A 23,139-nucleotide genomic window follows, 5' to 3' on the forward strand; every position below is an offset into this window, starting at 1 on the left:
AAGACAACAGCCTTTAACTTGAAAAAATGAACCCGAGCCGTGAAGTCAAAGAAATACAACTTTATTCATCAAGTGTAAACAAACAAACCGAAAAAAAAGCAACCAAAATAAACTGCATAGGAAATGTTTAAAGTCCACAGAGTACAGAGGGAGCAGCAGGTGGCCAAATATATTATCGTCTCCTCTGCCTTATTTAGACTGAAGACCTGACATCTGCGCTAAAGCCCAGCACGATCTGTGTGTAACAAGGGCGGGGACACACACACACACACACACACACACACACACACACACAAACACACAGGGATTGACTGATAAATGCACACACCTGTACCTGGCTATGGAAGCGCCAGCAGCACCCCTCTAAACTCAGCCGGCCACCCCGGCTCCCCCCCCGCCTACGTGGACTGTTGGGAGGATACATTCAGTGGATTTCTGGTTCGACAACATGGATGCACAAACGCCCGCGCGCATGCCCGCGGCGGACAGATCGATGGCGGCTGTCGTGCGTGTGTCGTGGAGAGCAACTCCGACCCTTTTCTTCACAAAAATACATTCTAAAAGGGCCAAAGTGCGTCGCACGGCGGGCGGTGTTTGTACTCTGTGATAGAGAGTTGGCCAAAAAACCCAGAGAGAAACCAAAAAACAAAAACAAAAGACAGATAAATCAGGGGATATGAATCAAAAACCTTATTGTTCCAGATTTAGAAATGATTTTTTAGTAATAAAATGGGCACACAAATAAGAATCAGCACTGAGAATTCCTAACAGGGGAAAAGTCACTACAACCTCACAACTGGACACGTTTCAATAGGCTGTTGAGAGCTACCTGAGTTTTATTTCATTTTTCCTTTTTTTTTTAGATTTCCATCCATTTTTCCTTTCATTCTTTCGCGTTTTCCTTTCGTTCTTTCGCGTTTCCGATCGTTACAGAGCTACAGCCTTTGCGTTTTCTCTGTTAAAGTTCCGAGAGGCCGGGGGGGGGGATGGACAGGGCGCCCCCCAAAAAATTTGACGTTAAAAAAAAAAAAAAAACCACTGAGCAGGAGTGCAGTCACATACACAGCAACGGCCATCACCACGTTTCCAGGATTCTCAAAAGAAGGACAGCAGCTGATTGTACGTGACACCGCAAACACGAGCAATTTTTTTTAGAATTTATTATTTCGATAAAAATGGACGACGCCACTTCTGCTCCGAAAACAGTAAAAATTAGCGGCTCGTTTTGTGAACTTGCGACTTCTGTCATGTTTCGTCAGTCAAAATACTTCACGTCATCTTAATCTCACGGAAATGCACGAAAACTCTACATATATTTTCCAGTTTTAACTGTGATAAAGGTGCAGCTTACTGTAATACCACATGCAACCACCAGGGGGCGGTATCCGTCCTGCTCTAGTGTCTGCTGAGTTCGTGTCGTCCATCTTTACGTTCTTTTTTCGGTAAACGCGCTGCGGTTTCCATACTTTTGAAGAACCAAATCAAAACTGGCTGGCTGAACAGCTTGTGCTCTGCAAAGCCTCCAGGAACAGGAAATACAATCGCAAAGGTCAAAAGGTTAAATCCATCCAAATCAACCCTAACACGCGCACAGATCTTTGGGTATATATTTCGGTACAAACCACCCCAATGTTCCGCCATCCACCCCGTTCAGAGTTTATCAACACCCATCTCAATATAATACAAGGACTTTTTAAAGCATGCAACAAAATGAAAAACAAATAACGGCTTAAAATACATTTTTTTCCCTCTTAAAGAGTGAAGACCTAAGGATCTTAAAGATAGAACTCTGCATTGTTAAACATAAAATAAAAAAAATCAGATGCAACGTGAATGCACATTTTATAGTGTAATACTGTAAAGCAAATAATATCACTGGTGAAACTAGTTTTAGGAGGGGATGGACCCAAACTGACTCACCGTCGTCGTGGCAACAGCGCCACCTGAATGAAAAGCCGGCCGAGGTCAGCTCGGACGCGTCTCAAACGACGATGAAAAAGGTGAAAATTACAGATAACTTGTGCTGAATTCTTGTGCATTCAAAGGTGGATCGTTGAGGATCTTGACTCTACAAGAGGCCACGCCCACTTCCCCTCGCCTGGTGCAGCGTGGGTGCGGAACCGTCGCCGTCGGGGTGAAGACAAACGGGGGCCCAGCCCTTTTAAGTGCATCCAATCAGAGAGCGGGAACCTTGCTCGCCGCCTGATTACACATTGAGGATAAAAATGGTCCAGTGACATCAAGCGCCGTCAACGGCGTGGTCCGAATGCCAGCACTGTTTGGCACAGAACGCTCACGGATCATTTTGGCACGTCGCTCTTCGCGTGGGAATCTGACTGACGGGTTCCTCGACCGCCTGCTAGCTTGCAGCAGAGGGCTGGGAGATGGAGCAATGGCGTAATTCCGCGTTTAAAATCAGCCAGGAGCCGTCATCTTTGGTCCGAGAGTTAAGGGGACGAGCGCCGCCGCCGGCGCCGCCGCGCGAGACGGTTCCGAGTCTGCGATACACAACCACCTGACGAGGTACGGCAAAACAAAAGAGCGCAAAATGAGGTATTCAGAGCAAGAAACAAGTTGAGGTATTTGAGTAGATGCAGAGTAGCAGCCAGTGTCTGCGTCTGAGGTATTTAGAAGATGAGGTACACAAAAAATAAGAGGCAAAAACATCACCGTTGCCGGACAGGAAGTCTGCGATATGACGTCATAAATCCTGACCGTGTGCGGACCGGCCCGCGCCTCAGAGGTGAGGGCCGGTCGGGGTATTTTAACAGGTCCCGAGATTGTTTGCTAGGCTAAGGAAGTGGCTAACATAACCATTAATTGTCTAGTGCTTCCAGTGGGACACACACAAAAAGGGGATTCAGAACCCCACGATCACTTCACCTGAACGGGAACAGTTCCTGCGGCAGTTGGTCGGGATACAAAGGCTAATAGGAGACGCTAATCTGAGCCTACGGGCTGGCTATAATAATGATTAAACTAGGGCTGGAGGCGATAAATGCGGGAGGGGTGGGGGGAGGGGGGGGTTCTTTGGTGCAGGAGTCTCCTGTCGTCTACAGGAACATTTTGGGAAGAAAGACCGAACAGGTCTATCAAAACCCGCCTCACAGGAGGGCTGCACAGGATGACGGCGTCCGTGTCCGACCTTCCCCAACACGGACAGTGCTACGAACTCAAGGCCGAGTTTGGTGAACCTTCAGAACTAAAGATCTTTTTCAAGGTCCTTTGCTTTTTCAAGGGGATTTTCTTTCCTGATCTTCCATCTACAGTTGGTCATTGTGCAGAAACTTTGGTTGACTCCAGTAGTTACACTGTAGGCGTCCGTCCTTAAAGGAACTAGCCCACTGGTGCTGGATCTGGAGGGGTCTTCTTGACTCCGGAGGATCCATAAATAGAGCAGGGCTTTGCTGCCAGGCCCCTGGATTAAATGTTGGCCCCAGGAGCAGCAGGGAGTGGCGTTGGCCACCAAATAAATCCAAAGGGTTGGAATCTTCGGCCTGTTTAATGCCATTTGACGTCCTCTGGACGGCCAAATCGGGAGTTTCCTCGCCGGGCTTTTGTCACGCGGCGCGACCTGCCACAAAAGGTGACGTGTCCGCCGTCAAATCGACGTTAAAAATCACAGACGGGTTCAAAAGTCAATTATGCTAATCTTTGCAGTTCGACCGAGCGCTCGTCACGTTCCATCCAAGACGGCGTCTCCGTGACGAGGACTCGGGACTATTTTAATTCAAGGGGATTATTTTGGTCGTTACGTCCGTAGCTGTATCGTCTCGCTCGCCGGTCGAGCTAAAGGAGGCTTCGTCCTTATTCAGGGGGGGAATTTCCCATCAAGTTCGGTGTCAGTTCCAGTCGGGCCAAACCTGCAATGCCTAGTTTAAAAAAAAACAAAAAAAAAACAACAACATTGGGTGGAGGGGACACTGGCGCCCCCTTCAGGAGGAGCCCTCCACATGCAGCCTCGACAGTGGTCTGAGTATTGTCTCAGCAACAACATTCAGGAGGGTCACTCTCAAACTGCACAGCAAGAATTCCATTAATCCTGTGCAAACATCAACTGGACAGTCTGTTCTTTTTTTTGTCTCTCTTAAATAACAAAGTATAGAGGTAGACGTTTTCTTCTTTGTAAAACTTCACGGACTAAAAGCTCTGCTCGGTGACTGTGAGTACATTCATAAAGAGCTAAATGAGGTAGGTGTGGAGCAGAGGGGACAAGAGTTCAAGAAAAGCGAGAAATTCCCTGAGATGGATACTTAAAGAGAGCCGGCAGAGAGAATCCAGAGCCAGGAAGGGAACGATGGCCGCTTCATTTCTACTGATTATCAGTTTGTAGAGGTCCCCTTTGTCTTAAATACATACCACAGATTTCTGATTGGGAGAGTGCGATTGCAACAACCCAGTAATCATCGACAGTTTCATTTCCCTTCACGTGGGCTCTCAATCCTCTCCGAGCTCTCCCGCTGTCGCGCCCGATTCGTTCCCTCCCCGATGTGTCCTTTCGCCCGGAATCAGGACCGCCGAAGGTCAAACAGAGGGAGAGGACGCCGCTTTTCTCTCATTAGAACTTGAGGATGCGGTTGTTTCCGAAGTCGACGACCACGATGATTCCGTCGGGCGTCACGGCCACGCCGGAGGGGCGGTCCATCTGTCCGTAGCCGCTCCCCTGCGCGCCGAATTTGCATAAGAAGTTCCCGTTGGGCTCGAACACTTGGACCCTGTGGTTGCGGGAGTCGGCCACGATGATGCGGTTCTCCTGGTCCACGGCGACGCCCTGCGGACGCAGGAACTGCCCGTTCCCGGTGCCCTCGGAGCCCAGGAAGCGGGCCGACTGGCAGTCGGGCCGGATGACCAGAAGCCGGTGGTTGTTGAAGTCGGTGACCACCAGGTGGTCTTCGTGATTGAAGGCCACTCCTCTGGGAGAGTCAAAGTGTTTCCACAGGGCCCCCTCGAAGCCGTACTTGTTCAGAAAGGTGCCGTCGGGGGTGAAGAGCTGAACGCGGTGGTTCCTGGTGTCCGAGACCAGAATCTTACCCTCAGAGTTGACGGCCACATCCCAGGGATAGTTGAACTGTCCGTTCTTGGTGCCCTTTTCCCCGAACTTCAGCAGGAACTGGCCCTCGAACGTGAACACCTGCCGGAAAGACGGGAGCCGTGAGAACCCGGCAGAGAGGAGCGCAGCTGGGGGAGGAGGCGTCCGTACCTGCACGCGGTGATTGTCCTTATCGGCCACAATGACCCGCCTCTGGCTGTCGCACGCAACGCCGGCGGGGCGGTCAAACTGACCGGGCCTGGACCCCAGAGAGCCAAACTTATGGTGGAAGGCACCGCAAGGCTTGAATATCTACAGGAGGACACCAGTTCCGAGTTAGCGTGTAACAAAGTGAGGGAGGGAAGGCGGAGAAAAGGCGGAATTCCGGCGCTTCACCTGAATACGGTTGTTGCTGCGATCGGCCACCACCACGTATCCTTCCCTGTCCACACACACTCCCCAGGGCCGACACAGCTGACCATCTCCTTCCCCTTCGCACCCAAAAGCTGACACCTTGGAGCCCAGGGAGCTGTAGCTCCGCCCCGACTTGACCGTCACCTTGAAGGGGCTCCCCTGGATGTGCTGGTTGCACACCAGCACCGAAACAAGGTGCTCTCCCTCGCATTTGGGCAGGTAGCCGACGGTGTACGAGCCGTTCTGGTGGTCCGTCACCTCGGCGGCGGACAGGCTGCCGTCTGGGACCGACATGATTATAGCGGAGACCGCGTCCCCGCCGGAGAGGCGCGGCTCGCCATCGTGGTCGTATCCGATCACCGTGAAGGTGGCGGCCTTGCCTCGAAGAGCGCTTTTTAACCCTTCGCCGTGGGCTTTCGTAACCGGCGCGAAGGCTCCGCTGCTGATGAGGCCCATGGACTGGAGGGCTATGTAGAGAGCCTGTGAAACCACAAACCGTAGAGGTTCACCAACCAGCGACGACGTGACACCGCCGCGGTCGACTTTTACCCCGGGGGGTCTGCAAGAGTGCTTACCTGGTCCGGAGGAGTAAACATGAAGCGATCGTCTTCTTGTGGCTGGAGCAGACCCCTCAGAGTCTTGAGTTCGTGGATCTGAGTGAGCATTCGCTCCCTGGCCAGGAGCAGGTCGAGGTGCCGGCCTTCGTCTAGCACTTGGCTGACGGCCGCGATGGTGCTGTCTAGTTTGGTCAGACTCTGGTGCAATTTCTCCACTTGTAGGTAGAGAGACTTGGCTTTCACCTGACGGATCTTCTCCACCTAAAAGGACACAATTTAGCTGTAAATAAAAAAAGTCCGCACTGCGAATATTTGCTGTGGTGAATTTATTGGTGCCAGTGTACTGAAAAATCATTAATGTCCTTCCGAACTACTGCAGAATATTTTAAAACTACTCTGTAGGTCACGGAGTCGGCTTTTTTTCTATTCTTTTCTTAATACAAGGGAAAATCACCCTGGAATTTAAACAAGCAGTGAGACCGAGTCGCTCCTTGACGCCGCCTGCTGTTAACAGATTTGGCCACAGGGTGGCAGCAACGGCCCGATTATAGCGGCCTGTTTACTGGAAGGAGAGATGTCCTGCACCAGTCCCTCAGTGGACACCAGTGGCTTGTGTTTACTAGAATGTAGGTTTAATAGCTATAAATGAAGCAGGGATAGTCGTGCAAATAATATAAAATGAATCTTGCAAATCATTGATGCACAATGTGGTCAATGAGGGATCAACAGATGTTAATAGGAGTAAAGTGAGTAATTGAGGTGATAGTTGAAGAAAATGTTTAGCAAGACACGTTTCTGTCAGGTAAGAAGCCAGATAAAGTTACAGTAAACCAGCAGAGGGGATGGGAGAACCCGAGGAGCAGTGATTGGGCTCTTACTCACCGCCGGTTAACAAAGAGCACAAAACAACAGGCTGACTGCTTCTATGGGCATGAAGACATAAAAAGGCACTGAAAAGAAACAAAAGACCCCACAAGAGAGGCGGCTTTTTGTTCAATCCTGGTGTAAGTGGAACTGAAATTTGCATTTGTGAGACTAGAGTTACACTTTACGGTCGGTGAGAACAAAGAGGATTATGGTTTTTTTAACGGCCGCTCTAGTTTCCTGCGTTTTTACGGCAAGTTATGAATTTCACACAGAAGAGGCAGACAGAAAAAACCTTTACTCGTTGTCACATTTCAGTCCTCAAACCTACATTCTAAAACAGCTGTGCCAAATGCTTATTTCTAAACTTTTGCTTCCTTAAAAATGCAAAGCGGGTGACTAAAGCAGCTTCCTTGCATGTCAAAGGACAGGAAGGACTAAATGTGTCATCTCTCTGTCAACAAACATTTTACTACCTGGCTGCAGATTCAGTTCCAAAAGTTTGCTCTTCATGTGGTTTTTTGTCTCCATTACTCATGGGTTTGAGGGTAAAAAGGGCCTCGGGTAAGATTGCTCTTCCTTTTAACCAAGCCCTCATTCTCCGAGTAACCCTAAACCTGGGAGGCTGTGACAAAAGATCTTTCAGATGCACGTTTTGAGTCTGGCCTTAACCCATTTATCCAAAGATGCACAAAAGTCCACTCGCTCGCACTGCTGACGGTATTTTATGATTTCAAAAAAAAAAATAAACGTAGAGAATGCCCCAGAAAGTGCAGCAGATCAGCAGGGGCTCACGCTTGCGCACAGGCGGCGTGTAAAATGTCACAGAGCAGCACAATTACATCAACACGCGAGTACAAATGCACCAGTGTGAGCTGCAGCGCACCGCCGTGACACCCAACCGCTAATCCAGCTTTAGTCCCACTTTCATTACAATAATTAGGGCCAGGAACAAGTACTTACATCTGTGCGCCGCCGCCCGCCTCGTCTTAAATCACTTACCCTTTACCCCGTTTCTAACAGCTCCGTATGTCAGCAGCGTGCTGCAAGTATTATTGTTGACAGTCCACGTTGCATCGTTTCCCTTCTGGGGCCTTTTTATGATGCTTTTCCCGCAGAGCCGCGAGTTGTTTGTGATCTCATGAGCAGCCGTGCCTACAGAAGCAGCCTCCAGAAGCACCCCCCCCCAAAAATATGGCCGCTCACCTTCCACAGCAGTTCGCACTCTCTCTCCTCCAGCGCCTTCTTGTGCCTGAGGACGAGCGCCTTCACCTCCGTCTGCACCACTTTGGCTTTGATTTCCACCTGCTCGGCCATGGCCTGGACCTTCTCCATGCTCATCTGAGGAGACACGGCACAAGGAGGCTGCATCAGCACGCTTGGCCGTCCATGTAGACGACCTGATAACGCCGATACACAGCAAGAGAAAGCAGGATCCTTCCCCGGAAAACAAGACCACATCAGTCCCAACATAAAAGCCCTGTGGCGTGCTGTTAGCTAAAGGAACATTTGTGTCTTATTCAGATTACCCAGTCAAACCTGGGCATTCCGTGACCAGTTTCCACTTACTGCAGGATATCTTCTACCAGGTATAATCTTAACAAGCTCTCACTGGCCCATCTGCCCACAGCCGTCCTGTCCATCTCAAAGAAACCTGCCAGACATGGCTTTCCATACGGAGTTTACATGTCCCCCCCGTGTGTGTCCTGGTGACCCGTCCAGTGACCGCTGGGATACTCTCCAGCTCCCGCTGTGATCCTGATAAGCAGCAGCTAACAGGAAGATGGATGGCTTCACCCTGCTGAGGCGGTAATATAATGTAGAAAATAAATGCATCTCTACTTACAAAGGACAAACACAGTAAGTATCTCCGTGTCTGCCCCTTTGTTGGGGATAGCGATCGCTCTCAGAAACAGGAAGTGGAGCAACACGAGGGTTTCAAAGTGACATCTTCCTGGAACATAAATGAACAACGCCTCCGTTTTGATGCTAGATAGCCTTTACCCACTTTTGCTGACTCCTTGGATAGCCGGGTCAGCCGATTCCCTCTGTGCTGCACACCGACAGCAGCGCATGCTCAGTCCTGTAGCAACATGCTAGTACGTGAAATTGTTTTAATTGGCTCATTTAGGGGCTGGCACAATAGAGAAAAGCGGCGGCTTAAGGATTTGTTCTTTTACAGCCCACAATTAGGCTTAAAAGCAGCCCCTCCCCCGCTGCCACACCAGATTTTTTTTATCTGTCTTTTTTTTCCTGTGGCGTTTTCTGGGAGGTCACAGGGCGAGGCAGACCTCACAGGGACCAATGGGAGGTGGGATAAGGCTCTTATTGTGATATCAGCCGCAGGGATCAGAGGTCAGCTAAACCTCAACAGGCCATGATCTGCAAGCCCTGTCTTAGGTGCTGCCCCCCCCCCACAGCCGCCACTCCTGCAAGAACAAAGGGTGACGACAGTGACCTTTTCTCTCCAGCCCGGCCATTCGAGTTGGGCAGCCAGAGAGAGAACATGGGAGCAAATCCTGGAGTTTTGGGTGGGGGGAGGAGACTGAGAATGGAAAATTTTAAAATTCTTCCTGTTTTTTTCCATTTATTTAGACTTAAGGCAGAGGGAAGGTGACTCCGCCTCACAATCCTCCATTTTCTCCCCATCCTTCCCCTCACCATTCCAAGAACAGCACGGCTTAGGACACAAAGCAGGTCACACTGACCAATCAGACCGCAGAGGGAAAGAGCTCCGGCCAACCAGGAGGTCACAAGTCCAGGGTCAGAGGTCGGCCAAGATAATGGATGCAGAGTGGGCGGAAATTTCCTACCTCGGGGAGAGAGAAATGCGTGTGTGTTTACACGTTATCTGGCGTCAGCATTTACTCCCATGGTGACCTGGGACAAAACGGACGATCACCAAACGTGGCCGAACCTATTGCCAGATGGTAGCCTGCGTTCCCCGTGACTAGGCTACACAGACCCTTTTCATTAAATCAATTAAAGAGGGCGCCGTTTTGCTTTCCGATTCAACTATTTGCTGCGCTCTGAAAGGCCTGGAGTCTGGGATCTAACGGGTGCCGCGGCCAGCGCACGTCCGCCAAGGTCCAAAGTGTCAGTCTGCCTTTTAAAGGTCAAACTCGACTGGAGATACTGTGTGTAAACACGTCGCGTGACCTCACGGCAGCTAGTATTTCATGTTCCAGAGCGGCACTGCCACAGGAAGTAATAATAAAGCCTTCGCCTGATTTCCTAAAATATGCTAGTCTTCACACAGAGGCGTGGTCGGAATGCACTGGGACGTGCATCCATGCACGTTTCACATGCTTTGTTCATGTGACCATTTTGCATATTTGTTTGGGCCTGTGGGAGGGGGGTCGAGGAAGCTGACACTCGATCTATAATTACGTAAATGAAGTGAGGCAGTGGGAGCGCTTGTGTGAAATTGACTGGCGTGTGTGTGTGTTTGTGTGTGTGTGTGTGGGGGGGGGGGGTTCAAAGCCTTACATTTCTTTCTTTTCTTTTTTTTTTTTAAATGTGGAGTTTTCCTTTAGCTGAAAACCTTTTAAATAACTCAGCCACCATCCCCCACCCAGCCCTTCAGTCCTCCTCCCCTCTGACCTTCAGCCCTGCCCCTTGCCAGACCTCATTCCATGCACCCGCCCCCTCTCAGGACCAGCTGGACACCTCTAACCCTGGGCTTCCCGGCAGCCCTGGACTGGTCACTCTCAAACACATTCAAGCTGATGGCCTCCGAGAGTCGGGCCCGGGGAGCTGAAGGAGGTCTCAGAGACACATCTGCTCTGCGCAGCTTCTCCTCCATCTCTGCAGGAGATGGATGGGGTCGGATTTGTGTGGTTCGACCTTTACGACCTTGGAGAATAGTACAGAAGAGCCCTTTGCTTTGTTTGGCTTAGACTTAAATCAGTTTGACCTCTGAAGACTTCCTTTGATAAAATTATGAAAGCGGCAGGTCGCATTTGAAACGAATTTCACAGCACTTTTGGATTCCAGAACCCTTGACTATAAGAAGCAGATCACGTTACGCTGAAACACAAAAGGATGAGCCAGGAGCACATTTCCCCCTTTATCCCCTGGATTCTGGTCTCACCTGCACGGCCTGTCTTCCCTGTTGCGCCTCTGCCAGCAGCTGGATGGTGATGGCCCTGCAGTCCTGCACGGCGTCCTGCAGGTAAACGAAGGTGTGGCCCATGTGGCGGCCCATGCTGCACTCCCTGCAGATAGGCACCGAGCAGGATTCGCAGAAGAACAGGAACACCTGGACGAACACAGGAATTTCAGGTCAAAAGCTCATTTCATGAATGTGAATAGAGTGTAAAGTGCTTCTGCCTCCGTTGGTCGGAGTAATGGGTGAAAAATGAAGAGACGGAGACCGGAACATCTCGCGATCGACTTTATCGGTCATAGTGCAGATACGAGGACAATATGGCGCCTAATGGACCCGGCTCGCCGATGACAGGGACTTCCAATATTGACCTTCATCAATATGACTTATTTATCCTCATTACAGCAGGATAAACACATTAGTCACAGTATTACTCCTTCAGCTCCTCTCTCACACACAAATGTAATTAAGAAGAAAAGACCATGAATGATAAACAAGTCATTCGTATGCATGCGTTACCATGGAGGCCTCAATACCCCAGAGAGCTGCTTTCTTCAAAATAAAAGAAGTCGGGGAAGGCTCAAAAGGACAAAAAGACCACAAAACTCAATCGATACAAAGTCTTCTCTCTTTTTACGCCATCTGTGAAGATGGGCCCGAGCCTTTGTTTAAAACGAAAAGCCGGAAACAGCCGCGATTTTTAAATGCCGCTCCTCTCTCGGTAAAGGTTAATTAACCCGTTTAATGCCCAGCAATGATGAAAATAACACTTGATGACTGGTTAAAAAAAAAAAAAAACACTCGGATGAAAGGCAAAAAAAAAACGCCACGTAACCTGGGCCGAGCCGAGGCCTCGTTTGTAGCGAGGCCCTAATTAAATATGCAGAGGCCATCATATCCCAAAGAGACAGCGGATCAATGGCCTCCGATTGCAGGAGACCACACTGGATGGGGAGGGGTCTGCAATCAATCCATCAATACAGGCGGCTCCCTTGGGGAGCCGTATAATCTGATGAGACACACACCCACGCACCTCCCCCTCTTATCTGACTTCCTCCTCCTCTCGGCCTTCAACCTCTTCCACAAACCTTTGCTTCTTTTCTTACTCTGTTTATTTCGGCCAAGCCCCAACTACAAATAAACAGTCCTGCACTTCTCCGTCGCCCTGCTTTCCTCCCTCACCCACCCACCCTTAGTGACATCTCTGAAATTCCAAGGGGATGGGACACACAAAAGGCAGGAATGCCACTGGGCTGGAGCAGGGGGAGTTGGAGAGCAGCGGGGCGCGAGGCAGTCATAGAGGGGCAGATGGACGGGTTCTGGTGAGCGAGCGGGACAAAGGGAGTTGTGTTTGAGATTGTTAGAGATGGATTTTTATTTATTTTGAAACACAGAAGTCCGTACTTCCCGATTATCCCTTTAATATAAAACACCCGGGGAACCATACACCTTAAGCTCGGGTTTCAGGTGTAACGCGACACCATAGCAACACTACCATAAACTCAAACACAGAAAATGGAAGTGAAGGTTCCAATCACAATCTTAAAAATTAGATTTAACCATTCCGTCCAAGGCGGACGCTCCCACCTAAATGGGAAAATGTTAACGAAAATGACAAAACACTATCAGAACACATGGCGCTCCTCGACGCTCACACAAGGTTGAGGATTACATAACACATCTGCCCCTCGGAAACCCCGGTCAATAATATCGACTGGCGCAGGATACCGCTTCATAAGAGGAGCCTTCTCTTTCTCTACGTGACCCCATCTTTACCCACCCCTCCCTCTCATCTTCATCCATCAAAGTGGCTTCTTTGCTTTATTTGGCCCATTTATTCCATCCATAAGAGCAACGTGCAGCTGCCTACGTGCTACTTGTGCTACTCTAACAATTTACAACCACGTCACGCAGTTTCGTCATGAAGTATGGAGAAAAAACAAACAGTAAAAGACAGGATAGGTGCGCTGCCATGGCAACAGAGTTGTAAATTCCACAGAGAGCACAGCGGAGTTCTCTCGGACGTTCCAGCATTGGCCAGGTGCACATGAGCGCGACGCCGCCGCTACTAAAATATACATCAGGCACAACAGGCGCGCATTCCCGGGAGGGCGTGGCCGCCACGAGAGGTAGAAACGAAAGTGGCGGCAGGGAAGGGGAGCAAACATGCCACGGAGGGCTATAAAGGCCGAGCAGAAGGGCTCCGCTACGCTGGGGGAGTGAGTTATTGTATTTCATTAGAGCGCCGGATGTTTCACAGTCGCCCTTTTCCCCATTTACACCCCTCAATTACAAGTTTATTATCTGCTGGGCTGACAGGGAACGGGGGGGGGGGAAGCCATCTCTTACTGTTGCAGCTCTCGCTAAAATGGAATTATTAAGCAGATTTGGTTAGAAACACACCAATAACTGCATGAGTTTTTAAAAACTCTCTTCAGCAGAAAAAGAATTTGACCAGAACTGTTATTAAAAGATGGAAAATTGCAACCAAACGCATTTTGTCTTTGCCAACAACTTATCGTAAATCAGTTTGTTATTAGTTTGATTGGACCGGCCGTGATTTACATGCGTTCATCCAACTGTTCACTCCCCCTCCCAATGGAGGTACTGGGAACTAGGGGAGAGGGCACGAGCATCGTGGCCCAGTAAAATCGCTCTCTGCAGCACGCGCTGCCAGCATGCGCAGCGGAGAAGGGGGGGGGGGTGCAGAGGTATATTTAATGCGAATGGTCCCCGAAAAACCAGTGCTGCTCTGGGAAATGAAGCCAGCGTTCTGTCAGAAAACACAAATTTAGAAAAAGAATTTAACATCCACGGCAGCACGACTGAAAAATTCGACCTAAACTGAAAAGTTGAGAGTGCATGGCAGCTAAAGATAAGAGCATCGTTCATTATTCCGCCATCACAAGCACAGTGACTTCCTGCTTAATTTAACAGGTCTCTACTTGGAATATAACACTGGAAACAAGCAACAAGCGTGTAATTCGTCGAAAAACGGCGGCAGCAGGAGGCTGCAAAAGATCTCAAATCCATCAATGAATACACACACGAGCCATGTGACAAAGGAAGAAAATGTCACCAAAGGAACACCTCTGGGGTCATCCGTGCTACACTTCACGCTTGTGTTAAACACGAATGGCCTCGGGTCCTCGCTCCATCTCCTGGCCGTAAATTGCACCGTATAAAAGTGTCACACGGCTCTCTGACATCCAATCAGTTGATTGCCGCGTGGTTAACTCCTCCCAGTGTTCATCTGGGCCCCTTAATGGGGGTGCCCATCGCAGGCTAGCTTGGAAAAATCTTTAAAAGCATCATGGAGCTTCTCTTTTTTGCCAATTAGCTTTTGCAACTGCAGTTGCTCCCTGCAAACTAAAAGGGACGGCGACATTTTCGGTCATTTTGACGTTTCTGTCAAAGATTACATCTTACGCAGGATTATTCTGGACAGAACTGCGTGAGCGCAACGCCGTTCATGACCTACTCTGAAGTATGTAGGAAAAAAACCTGAGCTTATTTTTAAAGATGAGGTAAGAGCTGCACGTTTCCTCTGGGATTTACAGTTTTTCCAGCGGCAGCGTGCAGGAGCCCGGGGGTGGGGGGGTGGGGGGTCCGATCGGTCGATAAACTCATGGAAACCCTTTCATCCTTAAGAATCAAAATCAATTCCTCTTTACCGCTGCTGAGAAATGACCCCTAGAGAAAGAGTTTAACTAATTCAAGAAATTTAGTTTGGTTTTTAAAATACTTCTCCCCGCTTCTGTTTGCAAAGGGTGTGAACTTTTGTCTTTTTTCCCCCCCAGAACAGCCGCTGGCTCTTAAGACCTCTGCGCTCCTCTTAAATGCATGACAACAGAGGGAAACAAGAGGTGTGAGAGGTGTGGCTAAACACACACGCACGCACGCACACACACACACACACACACACACACACACACACACACACACACACACACACACACACACACACACACACACACACACACACACACACACACACACACACACACACACACACACACACACGAAGCATTCCTACAGGCTGATGTCAGACGGTGCGTTTAGTCTAATGTTTAAACATTCCGCTTCAGAAGTGACAAAACCTCCTTGAAAGAACAGCACAGCTGCCGTATTTATGCATCTAAAAGGGAACTTTACCATGGAATCTGAATGAATTTTGCACCTGAAAAGGTTAAAAAAAATAAAAAGGGAAAAAAATAGTCAAATCTGAATGTGCCGGAGCAGCAGAGAAAGGGAGGTCAACTCGCCCCAATTTAGCGGCTCACTTGCCGGGAGGTCCAATTGGATCTCCTAAATGGCTCCCGAGTCGCAATTTAGGCTCGTGTTGCTTTAGGTCGACCACTTAAATCAGATTGACTGAGGGGATGGAATCCACAGCGCCCCCTGCTGCACTGGAGTATAATACACTATGCTATTAGATAAATTAAAAATGGAACAGTTATCTTCAAACAGACAAGGAAGATGTTGTAGATTTATGAATCAATTAGGTCCTAAATATTAAAAAGAAATCTGAAAGCAAAATTTTTAAAAAAAAACAACACATTTTTAAGTCTTTCTCGTGGGAATGTTTTGCAAACTATCATTAAGTCTCACTGCCGAGCATTTGTGAGATTTTATGACGTGCACGCCCTCTTTAAGCGCTCTTGGCAGCGGCGGTGGTGTGTGATCAGCGATCATAAGCGCGGTCAACAAACTTCCCCTTGTGTAGAAACGTCAGCGGCGGTAATATTAGCCTGTTTGTGACAGAGCACCACCCCCAGTAAAACCAGCACGGATAATCCCAGCAAACCCGGGAGTATTATCCGTCAGACAATACTCCTTTAATGGAACACCTACACTCATCTCTGACAAACAACCCCCCCCCCCCCCCCGCCTCCTCCATCGCTCTCTCCCTCTCTCTTTTCCATCCCTCCACTCCGACGCCGCCCCGCCCTCTTGCAGCCGTGACCCCTTTTGGCTCGCTGCCACTGACACAACATACACATGGACATGCCTGCTGATGTTTTGAAACTCTGCCAGATACGACGAGGAGGAGGGGGGGGGCGGTGGCTCTAAGCCGGCAACGCGATTGGACGGCAAAGAAGGAAAACAAACCACAGTCAGCTGGTTTACATGCATGTGACCCACTGAAGCGGTTGCAGGGCGGTCGAGGCGCTGCTCCCTTCGCCGCGTTAGTGACGTCAATCCTTTAACGATGGCCGTCGCGCACTGACAGACACAGAACAATAAAAAACGAAAACAAGATGGACAAAAAGAGAAGCTGACAAATGCGTACGGCTGCAAAGAGTCACAAGATGGACACAATTGTTAAAGGGGTTAGAGAGAACTACGCAATAAAAGCACCTAAAAGCATCTTTTCCCAGTTATTACTCACATAAACATTATCAACCAACAAAGGAAATGCTTAAATTGGACTAACAATTAGGTATACGATTTTACAAAAAAGATTTATATCCCATTCGAATGTAAAGATTAATTTACATTAGTTACACATACAAAGGTGGGCGGAGCCTTGATCGGTATGCTTGTTGTGTGTGTGTGTGTGTGTGTGTGTGTGTGTGTGTGTGTGTTGGGGGGGGTGCTGGGTAAACTGACTACAATTAAAGCAGGAAAGACCAGTAGTCGGGGCTCATTTTGAAAACCAAAAGCAGCAATAAGAAGGCCCAGTTTCAACGCCTGCCCTCACCGTGTTATTGAAGACCCCAATTAAATTCACTAAATAGCAGATTACTCTGGAAATTACCTTACAAACTGACTAATTAGAAGGATTTTGTCTCACCTTTTCTGTATAAATTGCGGCCTATTCCTGAATTTTTCCTTCATTTTAAGTCAGGAAAATTCCCAGCCGCTAAATCTGCATTGGGCCGTCTGGGCTTAATATATATGAACAAAAATAGGATATAAGGTGTCCATGCCCTCGCCTAGAAGCAGCCAACTGTGTTAACAGTGTAATCCCATTGGTTGAGGTCAAAAAATGGCCAATTAAAACCTTATTTGTGCCCAACTGCTGAGTAGGAAGCGGCAGTTTGGGAGCGGGTTTTAAATCCTGCAGTCAAAGAAAATGTGATAAATGCCTTCCTTTCTATCCATTAAATTTATATGGCCCAAAGTCCTCAGATGGACATCAAAGCACGGACACACACACACGAACGCACTCCCCTTTACCCTACATGAAACACATTCACAACACACAGGAAACAGGGAATGCTGCCTAATTACTGGGCACATGTTGCACATTAAATCCCTGGAAGTCCCAACTTCATATAATCCAACTCTGCTGGCTGGGTGGAAACACACCGGCGCACACACACACACACACACACACACACACACTAAAGTCCTCTTCAGGGGATAACTAGCTACAGATGGGAGATGCTCTTGGAAAAGAAAACGCTGCTGCTGCACACTTATGGATATTTCCAGCGGTGATGAAATGTAATCACTTGTCCCTCCATAGCAACAGCTGCTAAATCACCTTGTGGAGTTTGTTGTTTTTCCTCTACGACTCCGTAGCGTCTGTGACACGGAGCAGAAGAGCCGGCGCTGATGAGAAAGGCAGCAGTCGCCAGAGGAAATACCCAGTATGTGTGAGAGGGAAAGAGAACCCAGGAGGTATAAACTCAAATTACAGGAATTCCTCTGGCCTTGTATCAGCATCGGTGTTGGGTTAGGTTTCCTTGCAAACATTCCCTGCGAACGGGCTCCAGGGAAAGGGGGGGGGGGGTGTAGAGAACATATTTTAAATATTCCGCTGTAGAGCTTTGCAAAAATAAAGGCAGTAAAGCTCTTAAAAAAACACAGGCTTGTGGAAACATGACAATAACCCCCCCCCCCAGACATCTCACTCCCCGAAATTAAACCAAGGCAAAAACGGCCACCGAGGGGAAGAGGAGCACAAACGGGCAGTCAGAACGATTAGTTCAACTTCACATGATCTTGATAATCAGGGTGCAAGCCCCCCCGTCGCCGCCTCAAAATAGAGACGCTGTGCACGGTTCAGGCATGTCGTCATGGTGACGACGACTTAATCCGAAGCGCGGACTGACATTTCGCGGGATTATCATGTAATTATGCTTACAACAGAAGGTGCTGTGTGCGCAGTTGTCGGTGGGTGACATCACAGCGAGCGGAGGGCTTCGCTTTGATGTAATCCAATTTTCCGTCACAATGTCTCACACAAAACCAGGGACCCACTGCCAGCACCCCTGACGGCCAACAATTGACATTCATTCAGTTTAAGTGGGCCAACGCGCCCATGGGCACACAGACGTAGCCTATATATTCTTATCAGGGGGCAGCTGACTCCCTTTGCTCCCAGTGAAGCGCTATCTTTTAACTGAAACCTTTAAACAGTTGTTTAAGCTTAACTGAAGAGACGCTGCAATTGATGATTACGGCAACTATTGTCTAATCCCCTTAACCTGGAGGCGCTTGATCAACAAGTGCTTGTTTTATTAAATCACACTAGATTGTGTAAACTTGGAAAAGATGCTAATTTCCAAAACTGTGCCACTTCTGTGGCTACTTCAAGATTAGGTAGGGTGCTGGGGCACGGATCATAGGGTTAGCAAGCGTGAAATAGGCTAAAAAAAAGGCAAAGACTCCACATTCATCGGTCGTCATCCACATCGATCCCCAACCCCTTTGAAGCGATCCAGGACCGGGATGCAGTTTTAGCATTAATTTATCGACTAGGAATCAAACAAGTGAAGCAAGCCGGTGTCTGAAAGTGATAAAGCATCTGTCTTCGGTTTAAACGGGGGTGTCGGTCATCTTCGCTTAGGCATCTTGGTCTTGAGAAACAATTTTCGCTTTTAAATTTGTTGCACACCCACAGCTGAAGTCTTCGGTGCTACGCTAAAGGAAGGCACCCCGCTGTGAACAGTGCCGCCATTGATGCAAGGCTCCAGGAATGATTTGTGGGCTGCGAAACACAAGCAGTTCCAACGGCGCGGGGGTGAGGAGTTTAGAGACTATTATTCTGCAAATAATAATTCTCTCCGAAACTGGTTATAACGCAACCAATATTAGGCATTTTTCCACACTCAGCTTATTGTAATACCGTCCATCCGGTGGGATCGCTTTTATTTTGAAAGAACAGTCAATGGGGGGGCTTCTGCTCCCTATGGTGAGAAAATCTGGTGGATTCAGATTTGATGATTAATCTGGAGATAAAAATGACTAAAATTCCACCGGCTGAGTCAGCAAGAGAGCTGGAAGTGGAGCTGGGTGACGAACAATGACGGGCCTTGCTCAGCGCTCTTAGGTAAAGAAAGGCTACCCTTCTCCAGTGTCATCCCCCCCAGGCCGAAGCACGGAGAGGGAGCAAGGCAACTGGGAAACGAAGCCCTTACTGGAAAACCGAGTCCACCTATTTACTGGCAAAGCGGGGGGGATGGGTGGCCAAAAACTACTAATTAGCACAGCTCCACATTTGGGATTAGGCTATATTAGTGTTTTGAGAGGTGACAACTGGTGACATTTCTGAATTTAGCAGTGAATCCGAAACCAGATTCTAAAATAATTGAGAACATCTCAAATCAAGTATGTGTTTCATTCTACTGGAGATACAATATCCACCAATCTCTCCTACTTCCTGCTGTGAAACCCCTTATTTGGGCTATTTTCTAACTTAACGTTCCATGCCAAGGACAACATATCCTAAGTGGATGTTTATAAAATGTGATAAAATTAAAACACGTTATATGGACTCATATTAAAACACCTAGATTAATCCTTTCAGGCAGAGTTATACCAAAATGAACGGGTCCTCTCTCGGCATTCAAGTCCTCCTGACGAGGTTTGTTAAACGTTAGCGAACCGCTGCTGCGAGTAACCAAAACAGATAAGTAACTACTACATGAACAGTGGAGTGGCCGCGCGTGTGTGTGCGCACGTGTGTACGTGCGCGTGTGACACAGAGAGAGATAAATCCAGCTCAGCACACGTGCCTATTTGTCTCCAGGGAAGTGGTGAAGAGCCACTCAGCTCCCTTTGACCCTCAGGCCATATGGCCTCAAGTACGGCTCTAAACTATAGGTATAATGCTATTAGACTATAGGCGTGTGTGTCTGTGCATGTGATTAGATAAGGGTGCCAAGGCACTTCATGATTGTCCATTAAATAGATCAATCCCATATAAGAACAGACTCTCGTTTTACGCTCCACTCACCTCATTTTCGTGGTGCTGACAGAAGCTCATGCGATCCTGGAAGAGGGACAGCAGGGCAAAATTGTTCTGCAGAGACTGTGCGAGGGAAAGCGCCACCCCCGGCTGGCCCGAGTTGCTGTTGGAATTGAGCCGACCCAAGTGGAAGTTCTCTCCCAGACACTCGATGAAGTGGTCCTTGGTCAAACGTACCCGCTGGTGTGCACGCACGCAGTTGTCGCACAGGTACTCCTGACAGTCGAGGCAGTGGGACGTGGCCGGGTTCTCCTCGTCGCAGGAGCTGCACTGAGGTTCTCCCAGGTGGGGGGGGTGCAGTAGACCCAACTGAGAATGATGGAAGCCGGAGGAACCTCCAACTATGCCTCCCCGGTGGTGGAGGTGGCCGTTCTTGTTATGGATGGAATCCTCGGAGCTCACCACCACATCCAGCAAGTTGCTGAAGAGGAAGTTGGACGAGGGAAGGGAGTCCACCCCGGCCTCAGAGATGGACACATTCTGGTCACAGGTGGGGCAACGCAGCTTCAGCGGGTCCCCGGGACTGCGCTGGCCCTCCAGGCACTGCCTGCAGAAGGCGTGCAGGCAGGGCAGGACGTGGAGCCTCCTGTTGGTCTGGCTGGAGGACAATGAGGTATGTGAAGATGTCGAGGAGGTAGAGGAGCTGGAGGAAATGGGAGCAGAGGAGCCGCAGAGCTCCTTGCAAAGCGGGCAGGTTTGCAGATCTGAGTCTGGAAACGAAGCCATCTCCAGCTTTATGGAAACTAGGGCTTTTACAACATGAGCAGCACTAAAGTTGAGGTATTCATTTGGGGACACAGAGGTCCATTGTGTTGGAGTTTAATTGAGGTAGATTCATGAGGTATTAAAGCAGTTCAACAGTGAAAACGGCGCCAGGTGACTTACAGATCTTACTCTGTACACATAAATATATATCTGACGTGGTCTAAAACAAGGAGGTAGCTGGTTCTGTTTCAAAGGGAGAGGGGAAACAATATCTACACAGTTAAGACCAAATCAGTCGTGTACGGCGTTTTTTGAAGGGGAAGCATCTGCGTCATTTTTGCAGATGTTACCAGCTGGATGACAAGAGGCGGTGTTGGTTCTGTGCACGAAGCTGGGCCGACGGTGCTTCCTTGGGGCTCATAAAATAAACTCAGATCCGGAGTGACAGTGGGTCCGGGTGGAAACAGTCAGGGCTCCGTCTTTTCTCCCAAATCGACTCGGCAGCATGACTAAAACAACACCCAGACGAGTGGAAAACATTTAGAAAAGCAGCAGGTTTTTTTTTGCATTCCGGTTTAGGTCCGCGCTGTGGTCGTGACGGTCTCTCTAGTCCACCATCGGGGCGCATTCAGACAGCGTCAAGAGTAGCCAGCGGTCGGTCGGTAGAAGCGGCGTCAGGGTCGAACAGCGAGGCTGTAAATTATTCATCAAAGCAACGATCTCACCGGGACATGGAGGTATTAAAGTAGCACAGCGTCTCGCTGAGAGCCGCGCCGCCACACGGGACGTCTATCGCCCCTCTCCCACGGAGCGAATCCGCCGCTCCGCCTTGCGAAGACACCGTTTCCAGCTCTCCTTCCCCCCGCTGAGCCCGTCGGCTGGGTCGCTCAACGTGGAGGAATCCTCCAGTTGCCCGAAAAACTGCGCCTCTTCAACCGCAAAAAAGGGCTCGGTTCCGAGGCCAGATCCACCCTAACTCCGTCCCGAAGTTCGACGTCTTCTTCGTATATTTATACTCAAAAATATTGGCATTACCGCGAGGTGGGTGAGCGGTCAGCGCGCGGGGCTCGAGCTGCAGCACCTCGAGCTGCTCTTGTCCATCTGAGGGAGAGGGAGAAAAATGGACAGACTTCCGTCCTCGCGAGCGGTGAGGGGGTGTGTACCGCGCGCTCGCTCACGAGAGGGCGGGGTGCGTTGTCGTCCGCGCGCATCGCCGCCGGGTGGATTAAAAGTTTCAGAGTTAAACAGCGACTTTTAATCAAATATTTAAATCTTTCAAAAAAGCTGTTAAATTGGACACGCTTTATAGTGAAATGCCTAAATAAAATTTAAAAGTGATCGATATAATTTCCATTTTCTAAATATATATATATACATATATGTAAAAACAATGAATGATTGAGGATATATAAATAGATTGTTATATATTTACTATTTTAGGATTTTATATAGATCGAAAAAAAAACGCAATAAACATATTGGTAAATGTATATTGTTGTTTTCACATTTTAACTTGGATATTCCTGATGCAGACTAAAAAACAGGAGGAAGACATATTTGCTTGACGTGTCCGGTTAAAGACACTTTCTGAGTTGTGTTTGCTGAAGGTTTGCGTCCAAATGACTAATAACTAAAGCTAAGTTTGCACAAACGTTGGGGGCTGCCTCTTATGTGTGATCATATGAGCACGGGTCACAACTGCTACGCCATAAATCTGCAGGGTTAAAACAAAGAACAACAGGGACTTGATTTAAGGCTACTTCCCGTGGTTATTATTGTAAATTTAAAAAAATGGCGAAAACATGTCAGATTCAGATTAATGGTTCAGGTGACTGATGGAAATGCATCGCAGGGAGAAGGATTCCACCGTAAGGAGTCGGCCATTGAGTTGTAACTCGTCTTTTAGACTCAACGGGGTCCGATGAGCGCATTTGTTTCATGATTGAAGGAAAATTCACTCTTTTAAATGACGCACATTAGACTGGAGGCGATGAAACACAAGCCAGATCTGAAAAATAGGTCAGCTCTGTGTGAAATCCAGACAAAAGGTTCCCATTCATTTACCATTTTGCAGCGCATCATCTGACTGTCTGTCTCTGTTTATTGTGTTAGTAGATTTTGAATGGACACTTTTGTCCAGCGTATATGGGTAGCTAAAAAAGGGGCAGTCTCCTAATTTTCCTTAAATGAATAAAGAAAAAAAAAACAATCCAGTTACCAATTTACGCAACAATTACCTTTTAAATGTAGTGTGTATGTA

At 48.6% G+C, this 23,139-nt stretch overlaps 1 protein-coding gene across 1 annotated transcript; it reads right to left on the reverse strand.

Annotated features, from left to right (window-relative positions):
- Window positions 1-42: 42 nt before the first annotated feature.
- On the reverse strand, window positions 43-22,006 carry trim71 (tripartite motif containing 71, E3 ubiquitin protein ligase). Its single transcript, XM_003969015.3, has 7 exons — window positions 20,163-22,006; window positions 10,958-11,125; window positions 8,071-8,205; window positions 6,019-6,261; window positions 5,426-5,923; window positions 5,201-5,341; window positions 43-5,131 (listed from the first exon to the last, which is right to left on the reverse strand). The coding sequence occupies exons 1-7, from the start codon at window positions 20,898-20,900 to the stop codon at window positions 4,559-4,561; spliced, it is 2,496 nt and encodes an 831-aa protein (XP_003969064.1). The 5' UTR covers window positions 20,901-22,006; the 3' UTR covers window positions 43-4,558.
- Window positions 22,007-23,139: the final 1,133 nt, after the last annotated feature.

Source organism: Takifugu rubripes, chromosome 12 (genome assembly GCF_901000725.2).
Source record: "Takifugu rubripes chromosome 12, fTakRub1.2, whole genome shotgun sequence".
NCBI lineage: Eukaryota > Metazoa > Chordata > Actinopteri > Tetraodontiformes > Tetraodontidae > Takifugu > Takifugu rubripes.

What these genes read in the sequence shown, in the direction of transcription:
- trim71 (XM_003969015.3), bottom strand. Translation starts at nt 20,900, where the DNA reads ATGGCTTCGTTTCCAGACTCAGATCTGCAAACCTGCCCGCTTTGCAAG. An exon ending in TGTTTACTCCTCCGGACCAG is followed by an intron (nt 5,924 to 6,018) that starts GTAAGCACTCTT and finishes GTGGTTTCACAG; the next exon opens with GCTCTCTACATAGCCCTCCA. An exon ending in GCAGCAACAACCGTATTCAG is followed by an intron (nt 5,342 to 5,425) that starts GTGAAGCGCCGG and finishes GTCCTCCTGTAG; the next exon opens with ATATTCAAGCCTTGCGGTGC.